Source organism: Heterodontus francisci, chromosome 26 (assembly GCF_036365525.1).
Source record: "Heterodontus francisci isolate sHetFra1 chromosome 26, sHetFra1.hap1, whole genome shotgun sequence".
Taxonomy (NCBI): domain Eukaryota; kingdom Metazoa; phylum Chordata; class Chondrichthyes; order Heterodontiformes; family Heterodontidae; genus Heterodontus; species Heterodontus francisci.
In genome coordinates, this window is record NC_090396.1 from 52,149,726 (window position 1) to 52,166,811 (window position 17,086).

The window sequence follows — 17,086 nt, forward strand, 5'->3', positions numbered from 1 at the left end:
CTGGAAATCTACAGCTGCAGTGGACTTTGATCAAGGATCACTTGTTTTATTATACCTAACCCCTCAGGTGGGGAGACATTAAACCTGTTTGCTTGGTCAGGTAACTAGATCTCTACCTGCCCCAGATTGAAGAAGGAGCAAGATCCAGGATATAAAATTGTGACAAAGTGAAACCAAGAGGAAAGAAGCAAAAGACTGGGAGAAAAATATGTTAAAACACTTCTTCTTCTTCTTTGGCCTCCTAGTCTCGAGACACAATGGGTAAGCACCTAGAGGTGGTCAGTGGTTTGTGGAGCAGCGCCTGCAGTGGCTATAAAGGCCAATTCTAGAGTGGCAGACTCTTCCACAGGCACTGCAGATAAAATTGGTTGTCGGGGCTATTACACAGTTGACTCTTTCCTTGCACTTCTGTCTTTTTTCCTGCCAACTGCTAAGTCTCTTTGACTCGCCACTCTTTAGCCCCGCCTTTATGGCTGTCTGCCAGCTCTGGTGATCACTAGCAACTGGCTCCCACGACTTGTGGTCAATGTCACAGGACTTCATGTCGCGTTTGCAGACGTCTTTAAAGCGGAGACGTGGACGGCCGGTGGATCTGATACCAGTGACGAGCTCGCTGTACAATGTGTCCTTGGGGATCCTGCCATCTTCCATGCAGCTCACATGGCCAAGACATCTCAAGCGCCGTTGGCTCAGTAGGGTGTATATGCTGGGGATGTTGGCTGCCTCAAGGAGTGCAGTGGAGATACGGTCCTGCCACCTGATGCCAAGGATTCTCTGGAGGCAATGAAGATGGAATGAATTGAGACATCGCTCTTGGCTGACATACATTGTCCAGGCCTCGCTGCCGTAGAGCAAGGTACTGAGGACCCAGGCTTGAAACACAGGGAAAGAAGCAAAAGACTGGGAGAAAAATATGTTAAAACACTATACATCAGGAAACACAGTAATCCATCAATATCTCTCTTTCCTTTTCCAAATATCTCCTTATTACAACAACTTACATTTATATATAACACCTTTAACATAGTAAAATGTGCTGAGACAATTCATAAGAGCGTTACCAAACAAAATTTGACACTGAGCCACATAAGGAGTTATTAGGACAGGTGACCAAAAGCTTGGTCAAAGGGGTAAGTTTTAAGGAGAATTTTAGAAGAGGAATGCAAAGTAGAGAGCCAGAGAAGTTTAGGGAGGGAATTCCAGAGCTTAGGGCCTAGGCAGCTGAAGGTACAGCCATTAATGGTGGAGCAATTACAATTAGGGCGTGCGAAAAGGGGAGAATTGGAGTGTTGTTGGGCTGGAGGAGGTTACAGAGATAGGGAGGGCAAGGTCCATGTAGGTATTAGTTGTTTTAGATTAACTTTGATATATTTTGTACTGATTTATATGATTTGTTTGATCTTTGACTAGGCTGGATGTTTTATAGCCCTACAAATAGGAAGACATTGTACTTGTGTGAAATATACTGGTTTTCTGGCCAATGCTACAGATTAATTTACGTCACTTTATGCTTTTCTTTATTGCTGATGTGAATCTATGGATTGGTCATGGAAGTAAATTGTTTTCAAATGCATTTATAGATATGAATATCATTTATGAGGACAGGTTGGTGTGGAACTTGGATTGAACCTATTCTGGATAATGGGTGTAAATCAGCTTCCTTCTTGATGTCTATAAGGGTCCTAATGAAATGAATTCATGTAAACGCACCCCAGTTCCACAAGTCACAGTACAAAATCACTCACAATTCAAAAAATTGGTCATTTCAAGCAGGGACGCCATAAAGACGGAAAATGGAGCACAAGAGCAGGGGTAGGGCATTCAGCACCCCTGAGCCAGCACTGCCTTTCAATTAGTTCATGGCTGATCTGAACCTCAGCTACATTTACCTGTCTTAGCTCCATATCCTTTGATACCTTACCAACAGAAATCATGCATTGAATCGGCATATTTCCATCTGAAGTTGATCTCAACTGTTGCTTAGTGGTAGAACTCTCATCAGAGTCATTTGGTTGTGAGTTCAAGCTCTGGATCAAGTCCCACTGCAGATACTTGAGTTCATAGTCTAGGCTGACACGTCAGTGCAGTGCTGAGGGTGTGCAGCACTGTCAGAGGTGTTGTTTTTTTGGATGAGATACTAAACCAATGTCTACTCTCCCAGGTGGGTGTAAAGGATCCCATGGAACTATTCAAAGAGCAAGGGAATTCTATCCCATGTCCAGGCCAATATTTATCCTTCAACCAACACCACTAAATCTGATTATCTGATCATTATCTGATTGATGTTTGTGGGACTTCAATGCATATAAATTGGCTGCCACATTTCCTTTAAACAATGACTACACTTCAAAAAATACTTCAATTTGCTGCAAAGTGCTATGGTTTAAAAGGTGCTATATAAATGCAAATTCTTTCTTTATTTCTTCCTTTTTCTTTAAGACGAATAGAGGGAGCTTAATAACTCTGGCCAGTTTTACCTTTTTCCCCAGGAAACCAAAGCCAAAATTGGTGAAGTTTGTGCTGCTAGCTCTGTTGAGTTCATCCCTCTGCTAGGGAGCCAGCTGCAATCCATAAAATTCACGTGACTCCTATTTTGTTTAAAAATCAAAACATTCCCAACTAGTGTCAGTGGAAACTGATTTGATGACTAATTAATCACATGCACAAATTCCAGAGCTGCTTGTCACGCAAAGCTTTTAGCCATAGTTATCTGGAGAAAAGGAAAAGGCTGAAAATGGTAATATTAAATATGGAGAGCTACTTTTAACTGTGACAAGTCATTATGAAATCAATATAGCTGCCATATATGTTTATGCCACAAGTCGCCCAATGGTAAACCCTAGGAAGATTATTGCATTTTGACACACTGGTTATAGAGATTAATAGATTACTTGATCTTTATGGTAATTAAAAGGGAAAGCTATCAAGTTGGGAAGGGCAGCCTTCAGTATGTCCGTCATAAGTAGGTTTAGGATTTCAAAATCCATTTAATTTCTTTCACTTGTCCTTTTTAACAAAGGAAATTATTGTGGAATTCAGAAACAAACCTCTACTAGAGTAATAACACTGAAGATGAAGACCCTCTTGCTGTGCCCTTCCTGTTAACCGTTCCTCCATTTTTAGCTTCTGGATCTTCATGGGAAGTGAAGTTCATTTATTTGAATACCTGCTTATACCAAAACACTGGTCCTTGGCTCATCCTGTGTGGGGTAGTGTTATTTCACAATTACTGTTGATTACCACTGGCGAGAATGCAAACCCTCCACAATAATGATGGCTGCTCCTAATTTTCCAAGTACCATTCAATCAGTTTCAACAAGGAACACACATTGATTAAAACATCAATTTAAAATGAGTAAGAGTGGATTGCAATGATTTTGAATGAAACAGATTTAAATCTTTGCACTTTTTCAATGCTAACCATTTGGTATTAAAAACAAATCAGAAGCAAGGTCAATAGTTATAATAGTCTTACCCTAATACTTGCTCACAGATATGCTGTGTATTTTGCATATACATAAAGCTGCTATGAGTCATGAAACTATTGGGCTTCATTAGTTGCTCCTGTGAAGCAACAGTTGTTGAATTTTAAGTACTTTAATCAACTGGTTAATCTTACAGTATATAATTATATACAATATATAATTTAAAACAGCACAAGAAATATTCACATAATTTCACTTTCCATGCTATGCAGCACTTTATAAAAAGTCAAGCCAGCTTCTACAAATATCAGTTATGGAAATCAGGACCCAAAGGATATAATAGGATCTGATAGCACAACATGTTCCAGAACATTTCAGAAACTCAAAATACTGAACATGAGAGAGAGAGAGAGAGAGAGAGAGAGAGAGACAATAAAATAAAGCGATTTACCCTGTGAGAAACAACTACTGACAATGGGGGTAATTTTGATGTTGTGCACTAGTGTAAAACTGGTGATAACGAATGGGCTGCTGATTTGCTATCATCTGTTTAACATGAGCATACAAAGTCACAATTCCCCCAATGTCTTTTGATATGAAAATGGAACAAAATGCTTCCATCAAGGTAAAAAGGTTTTGGGGGGAAAAGGGTGTCAAACTACTGACCCTGAATTTCCTTGCTATCTTTAACATTTGCACTGTTATTGTGCTAAAAAAGATAGACGAAACTCATGTTTAGTGAATTATGATGCTTTGTGCGTGGTTAATACACTAAGCACGAGTTTCCCCAATCTTTTTGGAGTCTTTGAACCTGCCAGTCCAAGCTTCGCAGGGCTTATTTGCATAGGAGCAAGATGGTGTGATGGCTGGGAATTTCCTACTTTCGCTACACTTAGGGAAAGCTACACTCATGTAAAAAAAAAGGAACAGCTACTTCCCCAGTCCTCTGATTCAGCTGCAAGTGAAGATTTTGAGAGCTTTGAAGAGTCCCTAAACTTGAATTGGTGATTGCTGCTTTTTCAGCTGTATGTTTTTCACAGCTTTGCCCACTGAGATTTGTACTTGACTCCAAATGTGCTACAGTCCCATTCCATCCCAAACATTCCTTGCCACCCCACACATATAATCAGAACAACTCTGGGGAAGTATGGCATTCCCCATGAGAACATCTCGCTATACCATCCATATGGAGGAGCAGGGGGAATAGTAGCAGGTAGAGGTGAGGAGAATAAGGTAGTGTGGCAGAAGACATTAGTACTGAGTGCCAGAGCAGCCTTCCTCCAAGTAGTTGGCTAACACTCCTGCATGGCTTGCTGCCTGATGCATCTAGCAGATCTTCCATCATTTTCAGAAGGGTTAGCAGGTCTTCCTGTGAAAACTTCACAGCCCTTCAGTGAAATGCTGCCCTATCATAATAACCTGAGTGCACAGCTGGCCTGAGACTGATCATGGTTCTGGCAAAAGGCATTTTCCATGGGGGTAGGAGATGCACTGAGTGAATCCAATACAAAAAAGATTGAGGAAAGAATTACTGTAGCCTCATCTTGCAGTCTCTGAGTACTCTAATAAAAACTATAGTCTTTACAGAGGCTGCACTGAAGTTTCCAAAAACCTAAACTGCTCACTGTGTTTTTATTACACAATTATGCCAGAACTTACACCACTTCATATGCAAATTACTTACCCAAGTTACTTACATACAACTCCCTCTGCTGGTGAACAGTTTATTTTTCAGCACAACAGACATTGAGGAAATTATATTTGGTAAGCCTTCATTGAAAGGGAAGCAAATAAACTGCAGTTTATGCATAAACCTGACCAGATTCATTGCCACAAAATTAAAAGATGAACAGAATGTAATTAATATCAAAAAATCATTGGAAGGAAACTTACAAATTCAGTTTCAAAGTTAAGGGGTCCCCATCACACAATGGCTCTTGAAGCTGTTCCTCCAGTGGGACCAAACTGGCCACCAGGAACCTTGATTGGATCCTTCCCTGAGCTGTAGGCAACAGGACAACTGATTCCAGACCAGTGTAGTCAATAGATTGATTATTGAATGTACTTGCTTCACCAACTGCCTCCAACCTTGTTTCATTCAGAAATGCAAATTAATGATGTAATTAGGGATGGGCCATAAATGCTAGCCTAGCCAGCGATGCCCACATCCCATGAGTAAAAAATAAAATTCTGCAGTTGTTGCAAAGCACAGAAACATCTATTTCTAAATGTTCCAAGATCTTTGGACACTCCTGTCTCTGGTGTGGGTAGGTGAATTAAACTAAGTTTAGACTTTTGACAACCTAGCTGATGTTTGAATTCCTTTCTAGCAGTTCAATTTTCAAGTATCCTTCACTTTGATTTGTGAAGATACCTTCACTTGGAGGAATCTACAATACATTCATCTGGGCTCAGCTGTGTTCTGAAGATGTTGGTTTACTAAGTCTTTCAGGATTTACTCCTGCCTATTCCTTCATCGTCTAGGCCATTTTGCTCTGAGAAAAAAACAATACATGCTTCAGCAGCATAGTTATCTGCTGGGATGCAAATGGATGATAGTAGTGTGAAGGGTATGTAGGTAGTTTGATCCTAGAGTAGGTTAAAGGTTCGGCACAACATCGTGGGCCGAAGGGCCTGTACTGTGCTGTACTGTTCTATGTTCTAATGCAACAATAGAAATTACGAAATGTCTTCCTGGTCATTATCACATTACTGTTTGTGGGAGTTTGCTGTGTGCAAATTGGCTCCAATAGTAACTACACTTCAAAAGTACTTCATTGGCTGTAAAGCACTTTGGAAGGTCCTGTGATTGTGAAAGGTGCTATATAAATGCAAGTTTTTTGATGCTAGGTGCTGTCCAGTTTGACATTGCTGTTAATTTCACAATAACTTGCATGTTTTATGTCTATATATTGTGAGTTATATAATATTATGTATATAGTGTCATTGAAATAATCAGAGTAAGCATCAGTGGAATTTGTCTGCTCTTTCCTCAGAACTGGGAAATGGATGGCTACCCACAATTTTGGGGCATTGGGCTTTGTTTTGGGAAGGAGGCAGCATTTCACTCGTTGCCACTAATCCCCTCAGTTTATTTCAGCTACCCTGAGCTGTGGCATCTTTTACCTGGTCTTGGCTCTTTCAGCCTAAGTATTCTGATAGTCTGGAATTATAGGCAGCTCTGTTGGAGATCTTATATTGTCCTATCTTTTGATAAACATTTACCAAACCTTCTAATTCTGTCTTCTTGAAGCATGTCTTCCTGGTGTGCACTGCAGACAAGGTAATCCATCCTACAAGGTTGTGGGTTCACAGTCCCACTCCAGGGACTTAGAGTCAAAAAGTCACTTACAGCACAAAAGGAGGCTAGTTGGCCCATTAAATCCATGCTGGCTCTCCATGGAGCTATTCAGTCAGTTCTCCTCCCCCACTAGGAGGACATAATCTAGGCTGACAATTCAGTACAGCACTGAGGGAGCACTGCGTCTTCAGAGATGCCCTCCTTCAGATGAGAAGTTAAACCAACACCCAGTTTGCCCTCTTGGATGGATATAAAAGATCCCATGGCATTATTTTGAAGGAGAACAGGATAGTTCTTCCCAGTGTCCTGGCCCTACATTTATGACTCAACCAGCACCTAAAGAAAACAGATAATCTGGTCGTTATCACATTGCTGTTTATTGCTGAAAAAAAAAGACAAGTATTGAAGCTTTTCGTCTTGCACTCATCAGGACAGAGGCCAGAATGCCAAATTTCCAAGAGAGTAACAATTTATACTGCATGAGAAAACAGTGCTAATTGGTTGGCTCGTCAACTCTGGTTATTCCAGTTGAGCTGGAAACTCATCCATGCAGTCATACCCTGGAGAGGCCGTTCACCAGCTCCGAGTGTGGGAAAGTATACGATCCGCCCGCCAGTCATTGCGACATACAGCTTATGTACCTTATGTCCCAACAACTGGCAGATGATATCAAGCAGCACATCCCTTCGACTGTTTGCAATAGGTAGAGTCCTGACCGTACTCAACCAGTTGGTACTTGCAAAATTCAGAACACAATGTCTGACGTTGATGTGATTCCACAATTGGGCAGCACTTGCTGAACAATCCTGAGTGTGCTAAGAATTACACCAACAACTAATTTAAGATTATCAGTCAGGCTTGCAGTATGGCTAACTTATGCTTGCCACAAACTACATATATTCATACGCAGGGACCTGTCCTCTGTAGGCAAACGGAACATGTCCAGGCATTGCGCCTTTTATGAATGAAACAAAAGCATAGGGACAATAGTTCCCCTGGTGCATTCTGCATGACAATGCCCCGACCAGAATTGACTTGCCAACCAATCAGCGCCCTTTTCTCATGCAGTATAAATTGTTGCTCCCTTTGAAATTTGGCATTCTTGCATCTGTCCTGATGAGTGCAAGATGAAAAGCTTCAACAGCATGACTCTTTTTTCAGCAATACTCAAGTTCTGTATTACACTGCTGTTTGTGGGACGTTTGCATGTGCAAATTGGCCACTGCTTTTCCTACATTTCAATAGTGGCTACATTTCAAAAGTACTTCATTGGCTGTAAAGTGTTTTGGAATGTCTTGAGGTCATGAAAAGCGCTATATAAATGCAAGTTGTTTCTTTGTAATAATAGTTGTGTTTTCAGGATTATGATGTGTAAATTGAAAACTTAAAAAGGTATAGGCAGCCTACAGAGGTTGAAATTACCAGGACTTGCTGGCAACTAACGGATTGAATTATCACTGTTGATAAAGTACCATGTGAGATTGTGAAGGGCATCTTCCTTACAAATCAATATTCAACATATGCTGTTCCCAATTAGGTCTGATAACGGTCAGTGCAGTAAAACTTTTCCTTTATTAGTAATGAGAAATCTGATGATGAAAAAAATTTTTTGGCTGTCCAAACATGATGCATATTTTAGGTTATAGAAATATTATCCAAATGTACTGGAATATTTTATGTTGGAAGTGTTCATAATGAAACAGAAGCGCTTTCTATAAAAGTTGTTCATTTATGTGTGTGCAATAACCTGTTCTCACATGAATTTGAGTACCATGCTTATTGGGCCATAAAGGTAATTGAGCTTATCATAGCTTGACAATAATCCTCACATGTTCATTTATTAGTAATTGGGACCTTTGCCTAGAAATTACAATTGGCATCAAGACAACAATTTTTCTTTTAACAAAGCAGCAGTAAAATCCAAAATGTGCATTTCAAAATTGCTCTACACTTCCATCTATGGTCACACAATTGGAATTCTGTACACCTAAGTGCACAAACAGTAATGAGCAATATTAAAATCAGCATAATTGCTAATTAAGCGTGGGTGCAAACCATATTTGTGACTTCTGCATCGTACCTGCCATTTGTTTTTTGCATTCATGTAAATTTGACTGTTAAGGCTGAGGCAGCATCTCTTGTAGTGGAGTTTCCCCAGGAAACAGCTCATTTTCCAATTATGTCATTCTGAGTGCACAACACAATGGGGACCATTCAGTGCTCACCTGGTAGTCAACTTGACTGAGAATATGAGCAAGAGCAGGGCTGCCAGGATGTATAGTGGCATAAAGGTGTACTATTTGTACCTGCCAGTATGCAACCCAGCAATTCTTTCATATCTGGGGCTTCTAAAGTCAGATGTCATGCTAGGCCCCCACCTGCCAAGAATGAGGCACATTAATTTTGTCATGAACAATGATTTTAAACTGTTATTAAAGTGAGGGGAGGATTTGTTGAACAGATCAGCCGTGGCTGGAAAAGACATTTGCATATTAACAGACAGTGTTTGGAAGGACAAAGGACCATTCCCTGACATTCAACCCACAATGAACCTTTGATCACCAGACATTGAAGATGGGGGAGCTCGCATTCCAGGTTGATTGTTAAGATGGCCGAATGCACAAACGGACATGGTCAAACCAGCTAGTCACATTACTAACCTGCTGGGTAACCTGAGTTTTTTGAATTTGTACAACAGTTTGGGCAGAAATCTGGACTGAGAAGATCTCTCCTGTCAGCTCCCATCTCTTTCTCACAAGCCTCTGAATCCACTGAAGACACATGAACCCCAAGAGAGAAATGTCTCCAACAGCGAACAAGGTTTAAGAAGAATACTGGGCCCCAACGAAAAGCAAGATTTACCTACAATCAAGGACTCTACAGTGAGCTTGAAGAACCGTAACAAAAACTCTTCAGATATTGTCTCAAACCTGTCAACTGTATTTTTCTTCTGTTCTTTTCTGTCTCTAATTGTGTGTGTGTATCGCATGCTATGCATGCTAGCATGGGGTGCGGCATGTATCCATAGGCGTTAACTCATTTAGAGGTTAAGTTTAATAAATTTCAACTTTTATGCTTTAAACCTGAGAAAGCCTGTTTGTGCTTGTTTCTTTGCCTTATAATTGGAAAGCGGTGAACAAGGATTCACCAAGGGGGAGCTAAAAACACAGTGTATTTAAAATTTAACCCTGTTACAGTAAGACCAGGTGAAGGCTGAAAGAAACCCTAGAATTCTTTCTCACCTGGTCGTAACACAGAATATTCATGTCCCTGCAGACGCGTCTATGCCCGTCTTGAAGTACAAGGCTTCCATCCCATCAATTGACAGTCGGTCAATGACATCAGTCATGCTACCTTCATCTGAAGACAATTCTCTGTGCTTTAAACATCTGTGGGAAAGACAGACAGCAAGGACAACTTCTGGAGCTCCACTACCATTTTCAGCCCTATGTGTGTCCTTGGCAATAGTTTATGTTTTTGGTATGTAGTTAGTAATCTTGCACTCCTTGTTCCCATTAGCAGTGACATAGCTGTTTTCTGAATGTCAGTGGGAGGCTGTTGGAATGAAATGCTGCATATTCCTTGGCTGAGTCAAAAGTCAGCCATATATCTGATGCAACTGTTGAGGTGACTGGCTGATCCACCCACTTTTTGGCATATCTTTTATCATTTGCAGAGAGATGGGGGTGGGATGCACTTAATGTGGCAATGCCCAAAATGCAGCAACCTTATCTGTGCCTAGTCCATCTATACTTCTGCTCTTGGGCACACTCTCAGCATGTCCATTGATCTGTTGGGAGCAAACCTCCGATGCCCTGCATAGTGGCTTTCTCCATCCAATCACTAACCTGTTGGCAAAGAGGTTGTTGTCCATTTGGATCCAAGCATCTATAACTGCAGGCTGAGCATCCACGGCAGGTACTTTGTCTAGGTTTAGGTCTTCTGTCACTGACAGCTCTGCTGTGGAGTTAACATATGCTCCATTGTGAACTGCAGTTCTGTTAAGTGGTCATGCACGATTGCCGAGGTGCCAGTAGTGAACTCCTCACAGTTGCAGTCAAATCCTACAGGTTGCTTGTAGTACCTCTACTGACAAAAAAACTGGTGCCCAGGTAACATCCTTTTTTAAAAATTGAAGGCTGCTGAGGTCTAAGCCCCTTGTGCTCCACAGCTGAGAAAAGCCTTTATGAGCTGCAGCTGTGTATTATTCTCTTCCCCCAGACTGACAGTGAATTCCTGCTGACAGACTCAATTCAGGCCAGGAACATTTTGTACATACATAGTGAGGCCAACATTGAGTTATCCCGTGAGCTTGGCCCAGTGGAATGGCTGCAAGCTCTGACCTCAGTGTGTTCCAGAGCTTCAGTCCTTAGGACTGGAAGATTAAGTCTCATATTTTCTGCTATTTGATTTTAGCAAAACAAAAAGGCACACCTAAATGTTGGTTCAAAATCTGTAGAAAGCCCAAAGAGATTATTCCTCCTGGCTTAGCCCTAATCTGAGGATTTGTATTCCTTGATAAATGGATGACTGGCATAAATTTCGGTTACGTTCTTACTCAAGGTCATTACCGAGCAACTCGTTTAGTATTCCACGGCTGCAGAACCAAGATGAGAAGTGGCTATTTTACTCCACGTCAGACCGAGTATTAGAGAGTTTAAAGAATGGGAAGATTTGAATGTATCATAGCAATGATGAAAGTGAACAGTACAATATTGTACAAACCCCAGGAGGAAACAATGTTGTTGTTGCCCCTGCACCTGTGGGAAATCTAGGCCAAAGAATTTCTTGTTGTGATATTAAATTTTTTATTTACTCCTCTTTCAAAAACTCCTGTGAAGGCCTTAATTTTTACTTTATTTTCCCTGCTGCTTTTTAGTCATAGTTTTACCTTAAAGAAAATACCTTTCCACCAATATTAATATTTTTCAGCAAGAAATCTGTGAACATCTCTGTGATGCTGGTCTTTATTACATTTTGATCCTCCTATTGCTGATCTCTGATGTAAGTTTGTTTACGTGGCAAAGTGCAACCAGTGCTTAAAATAAAGAAAACAAAAAAAAATTTACGCAAGTGTTTAATTTTATTTTAGCTTTTAAGCCCTTGCCCTAAGAGTTGCGTCATCAAGTAGTTCACTAACTTATTGTGTTTTCTTTTATATGTTCCATACAAAGGAAAAGAGCACGAACAGGGAACCTAACAGGTGCACGTTACAGCTCCCGGGTTTACCTGGCTTCTAATTGGCTGAAGTTTCACTTAGCAATTGATCGCTATGCACTGTACCCTCGATCAGATCCCTTTATTGATCGTCTGCTTGAAGACTTGGCTGTTCTTGGCATCACTGAAGCCGGTAAGGAACCACAGTTCTGTTACAGATGGACAAAGGCATCTCTGGCTGCAGTTGTATTGCACTGGTGCAAACTCACATGATGGCTGTCAGTGCATTGGGTGTATAACATCCATTCAGCCTAGTTGGTTTGTGCCAGCGTTTATGCTCCACATGAGCCTCCTCCCACCCTACACTAGTCTCCTTAGTTACATTGCCAATATGAAAGTGGCGCTATAAACTTCAGCTTTGGGGGAAGAGGGAACAAATCTTTTTGTTGTACCAGTTTTGGCTTTAGCCCATTAGAGGTCGGAGTGGCTGCTCAGACCTTCCATCAAAGACTCAGGGTGGGCACCTCGTCTGCAGCACTGATCAGTGTAAAGAAAACTGCCAGCAGAACAGGAAAATCTGGCTGCGCTCAATCACTGCCCTCTCATGGGATTAACAGTCCTAATCCACAACTTTTAATAGGGATTGCTTCCACACATAATCACCGTCCAGGGGATATTAAATCATGTTATAAATAGCAATAAAAGTGCTGAAAGAAATCACAGGGTTTTTTAAAATGAATTAATCCCAGCTCATTCACACATCAGCAGCACTCGGTGCTAATCCATAATTGTGTGATAGTAGTCTGCAGGGAACAGTGGAAATGAACTGTGATTCGATGATTATGTATGTAACAGATGTGTTGTTGGAATGCTCATACCTCCGGTCAAAAGTAATTACTGTTGTTGGAGTAAGTAAAATGATCGATGCATGCAGACCTAAAAGAAAGGTACGAGCTGAGTTCAGCCAAAATAAACAAAAACAAACTGCTCATGAACTATAGATCACATAAATCCCAGTGTTTCTGTTGTATGCAATTTGATATAGAAAAGTTCTGAATAGCTTTCATCAAATTGTATCAATATTTTAACATTTGTGCAATGTCTTGCTTAATAACTAATGAGTTCATTAAGTACTGTTCATTCAAATTTGTAATTGATTATTCCACTAACTATAAAGTAACAGATCTTCAGAGGATGAATGAAATAGATATCCTGTGCAGAGTGGAGAAATTGGGCTGTACAAAGTTTTAACACACTGTCCTGTAACTTCTAGGGCCTGGCATAAATCAGGCCCAGACTGACAGGTTGGACCTTTCCTCTGTAGGGGTTCTACATGAAATATGGGTGAGTTGAAGGGTTAATGAATTGTACCGGGTTATTAAAGGTTATTGCCAGTAACATAGGGGTCAGTGATCAGATGTGAAGACTGGTAGTGGCAGCTGTGCAAACCCAGACGTTGATTTTCTATTTCAGGCTATTTATTTATTGGGAACAGAAGCTGCTTTCACTGAATATTTTACTACACTGCCACAGATTAGAATAGGTTTTATTCAAAAGTCTTATTGCATCTGTAAAATAAAACATTTTCAAAAATTATCCTTATTTCAGAGTGATTTTATACATTCTAGAGTTGGTCCATTTTAAACAAAAACTTTTGAAAACTTAAGATAGCAGTTATACTGTAGTTAGCAATCTTAGCCCTTCAGCTATGACATATATTCATATATTCATAGCTGGTAGCACTTTAATCGTATTGCTTGTTCGTGAATCTAACTGGCATGGCCAAGAGAGAGTTCTGCTTAAGTGCACTTACATGTGGATTGCAGATCGGAGCGCCTGCTTGCTTCAAACATTTAAATAAGCTCTGCTTAAGTTTACAAAGTGTCCAGGAGGTCAAACTGACCCACTGAGCACTTTTTAAGCCTGGTTTGGCACAGCTCTGGAGTTACACGCTGTCAGATCCAAGTGGTGCTATGGTAACAGTCTTGAGTTGTACTCTGAAGTTGCACTGTCATTTTTGTGATCACTCCAAAGTGTAAACTGCTTCAGAGGGACCCAAAAATGGCAGTCTAACTGCTTCTGAGATTATTAATCTTTCATCTTTGCTATTTTATAATTAAAATATTGTTTTACATATTTCATAGATTACACGTACGATGAAAAGGCTTTGAATGGGAGATGCAATTGTAAAGAAGGTATGAGAAATATTTAACCTTCTCTATCCTGAACAATTTTCGTTGGTTCCCAGTAAAAACACTAATCTCGGTGCAGCCTCACATTCTTGTTTGATATCAGGTATAGCAGAAGACCCAAAAGCATCAAATTTTAATCTACATTAATAATGTTTTTTTAACATTGTTACGACCTGGTGAGAGAGGTGTCTAGGGGTCCCTCTCAGCCTTTACCGTAACAGGGTGTAATTTTAAACACACTGTGTTTTTAGCTCCCCCTTGGTGAATCCTTGTTCACTGCTTTCCAATTATAAGGCAAAGAAACCAACACAAAAAAGGTTTTCTTAGGGTTAAATAAGAAAAGTTGATATTTATTAAACTTGAACTTAAACTCTAATTCAGTTGACCTTATGGATACACGACGTACCCATAGCATGCGATACACACAGGCAAATAGAGACAGAAAAGAACAGAAGAAAAATAAAGTGGAAAGGTTTGAGACAATATCTGAAGAGTTTTTCTTATGGTTCTTCGAGCTCACTGTAGAGTCCTTGATTGTAGGTAGATCTTGCTTTTTATTGGGGCTCAGTATTCTTCTTAAACCTTGTTCGCTGTAGGAGACTTTTCTCTCTTGGGGTTCATGTCTCTTCAATGGATTCAGAGGCTTGTGAGAAAGAGATGGGAACAGACAGGAGAGATCTTCTCAGTCTAGGAGCAAACAGACACTCTCAGTTCAAACTGTTTGTACAATTCAGAAAAACCCAGGTTGCCAAGCAGGTTAGTCATGTGACTAACTGGTCTGACCACATCTTGGATTATATCACTTTAGCAGTCTCTGGAATGCTCCTCTGACACACAATACCTGGTGATCAAGGTCCATTGTGGGTTGAATGTGCCAGGGAATGGCTTCTTTGTCCTTCCAATCACTGTCTGTTAATATGAAAATGTATTTTCCAGCTACGGATGATCTGTGAAACAAGTCCTTTCTTCACTCCAGTTTTTAAATCAATGTTCATGACAAAATTAATGTACCTCATTCTTGGCAGGTGGGGGCCTAGCGTGACAACATTGATGGACAAAATGAAACGTCTTTTCAATTAGTTTCAAACCTCAAAACTATGTGATGTAACTGAGAAAATAGTTAATGATGTTTTTAGAATTCGGATATTTTTGGCTATTTTAAGTCACTTTTTATTTGTGTAGTGCCTGCACTGTTTGAGCTGGTTTAAAGTAAACTTTGCGTCTGCTCACACTGCAGGAAGGGGATGTATGAGTCAACAGAAGTGGGGGAAAAAAAGCAACTTGATTTTTCTACTTTGTGTTACTTGTGGTTGCAGTTCACTGTTACTATTAGCACATCAGCAACCTTTCACACTCAGTTATGGTTAGGAACAAGGAAATCTGCTGACAATTTGTTCAACTAGCACCTTGTTATGAATGGGTATTTGTTTTTAAACATTTAACGTCACTCTTGATCACTGCTGGCATTGCTGTTTGCATTAAAATCTGTTTAACTTTAGTCTATAGTATAAATGATTAGTATAAATACGTACCTTTTTTTATGCCTACACAAGCATGATTTTTTTCCTTGGCAGCAGGACATAAACACAGTTTGGAGCTGATAAAGTGGTGTTTGTATCTGAGGTAAGTAGAGAAGTGGACCTTGTGTCCAAATGTGCCCATATCAGATACTTGATTCAACATTGGGCAGAAGGATAAAGACTGAAGCCAAAATCACCTGTGTGGATCCTGTGTATTACCTGGAATGGGGCGAATTAAATAAACTAAATGGGCCGTTGTCTTGCCCACTATCGGATGTTTAACCAGTAGGAAGCTAGCAGCGTGGCTCTATCTTACAGTGCAACAGCTTGCAGTAGTGCAGATTACTGCTCTAATGAGGCCTGGTATGCTATTTTCTTTTACTTTAACAAAGAATCTTACCAAACTGCACAACATTAATTTCCTACATGAGAAATAGTTTAAATTCAAACTAAAAATTCATCCTTTTGAAACACGAAGTTTTACAATATTGTTGAAGCCATCTAGAAAATGTATCCATTCGGAAAAAAGGGCATGACTGGCACTCTGTTGCCAGTCCTCCTGGATTTAAAGGTCAAAGTGGCAAAGGTCAAAGTAGCAGAGCAACTGTGCCGTATGCTAATTTAAAACTCATTGTACTAAATGTCATAAAGCAACTCAACTGCAATTTAGTAGGGTTACTTTTTATTTCAAGATTGCAGTTGTACCAGCACAAAATAAAATCACGGCAGTGTGTTTAATTTTCCGCTATGCTCAGTGCTGTGAACATAAAGGAACTGATAATGTGATCCAGGCTACACACACCAGAATTTCTGCTCCAGAGGTGCTTCACGCATCCATCCAAAAGCGAGCAGACCTCACCCCATTATGCAAGATCTGCTCATTACAATATTTATATTTGGCTCCCAGTGTGCTACTGGCTGAGAGTCTCAGTGCATTGAAGACCTTAGACCTCAGCACCTGATAATATGGTGTATTCACCATTACTGATTGCCCCCATTGTGCACAGTACTTCCAATAATGATGGAAAGTTAATTTTAGAACTGAAAACCCTGCCTTGGCATTCTTGCTACCTCAATCTGGTACTGGTGTGCAGATAGGGCAATTATTTTAGGGCAGTATGTAGCATGTGTATAAAAGTTCAATATATAGTGGATAAGAAGTATGAGCTAATCCAGCATTGATGTCGTACCCTGAAATGAAAGGTCATGACATAAATTTTACAGCTATCTGTAAATTGGTTTACATGGCGCCAGCAATGGTTTTTTCATTCTAAAATGCACAAGAAAAGCTACACTTAGCTTAATTGTTTGGGACTTTGTGCATCATTCTGCAGAAGGCAGCACTTTTCCCTAAACCATGAGAATTACAGTTTATAACTAAATGATGACAGATGTGGGCAGAGATGTAGATTTCCCACTTAAAAATATGAGTACGTGTTCAGTCTGCCCTCATTATAAAACCCAAAGTGGTCACTCTGTTATAAAGCCACT

General features: G+C 40.2%; 2 protein-coding genes across 3 annotated transcripts in view; one reads left to right on the plus strand and one right to left on the minus strand.

Annotated features, from left to right (window-relative positions):
• The window catches only part of LOC137384336 (pseudokinase FAM20A-like), a 57,161-nt gene that overhangs the window by 12,189 nt on the left and 27,886 nt on the right, over positions 1 to 17,086 (plus strand). The window contains exons 2-3 of the mRNA XM_068058217.1: positions 11,901 to 12,076; positions 14,028 to 14,078. Of these exons, the coding sequence (XP_067914318.1) occupies positions 11,901 to 12,076; positions 14,028 to 14,078 (227 nt within the window). The remainder of the gene's footprint in view (positions 1 to 11,900; positions 12,077 to 14,027; positions 14,079 to 17,086) is intronic.
• LOC137384337 (platelet-derived growth factor subunit A-like) overlaps positions 14,572 to 17,086 on the minus strand; it is a 136,738-nt gene continuing 134,223 nt past the window's right edge. For both annotated transcript variants that reach the window (XM_068058220.1, XM_068058218.1), the window contains one exon: positions 14,572 to 14,762. In XM_068058220.1, the coding sequence (XP_067914321.1) occupies positions 14,693 to 14,762 (70 nt within the window). In that variant the 3' untranslated portion in view covers positions 14,572 to 14,692. The remainder of the gene's footprint in view (positions 14,763 to 17,086) is intronic.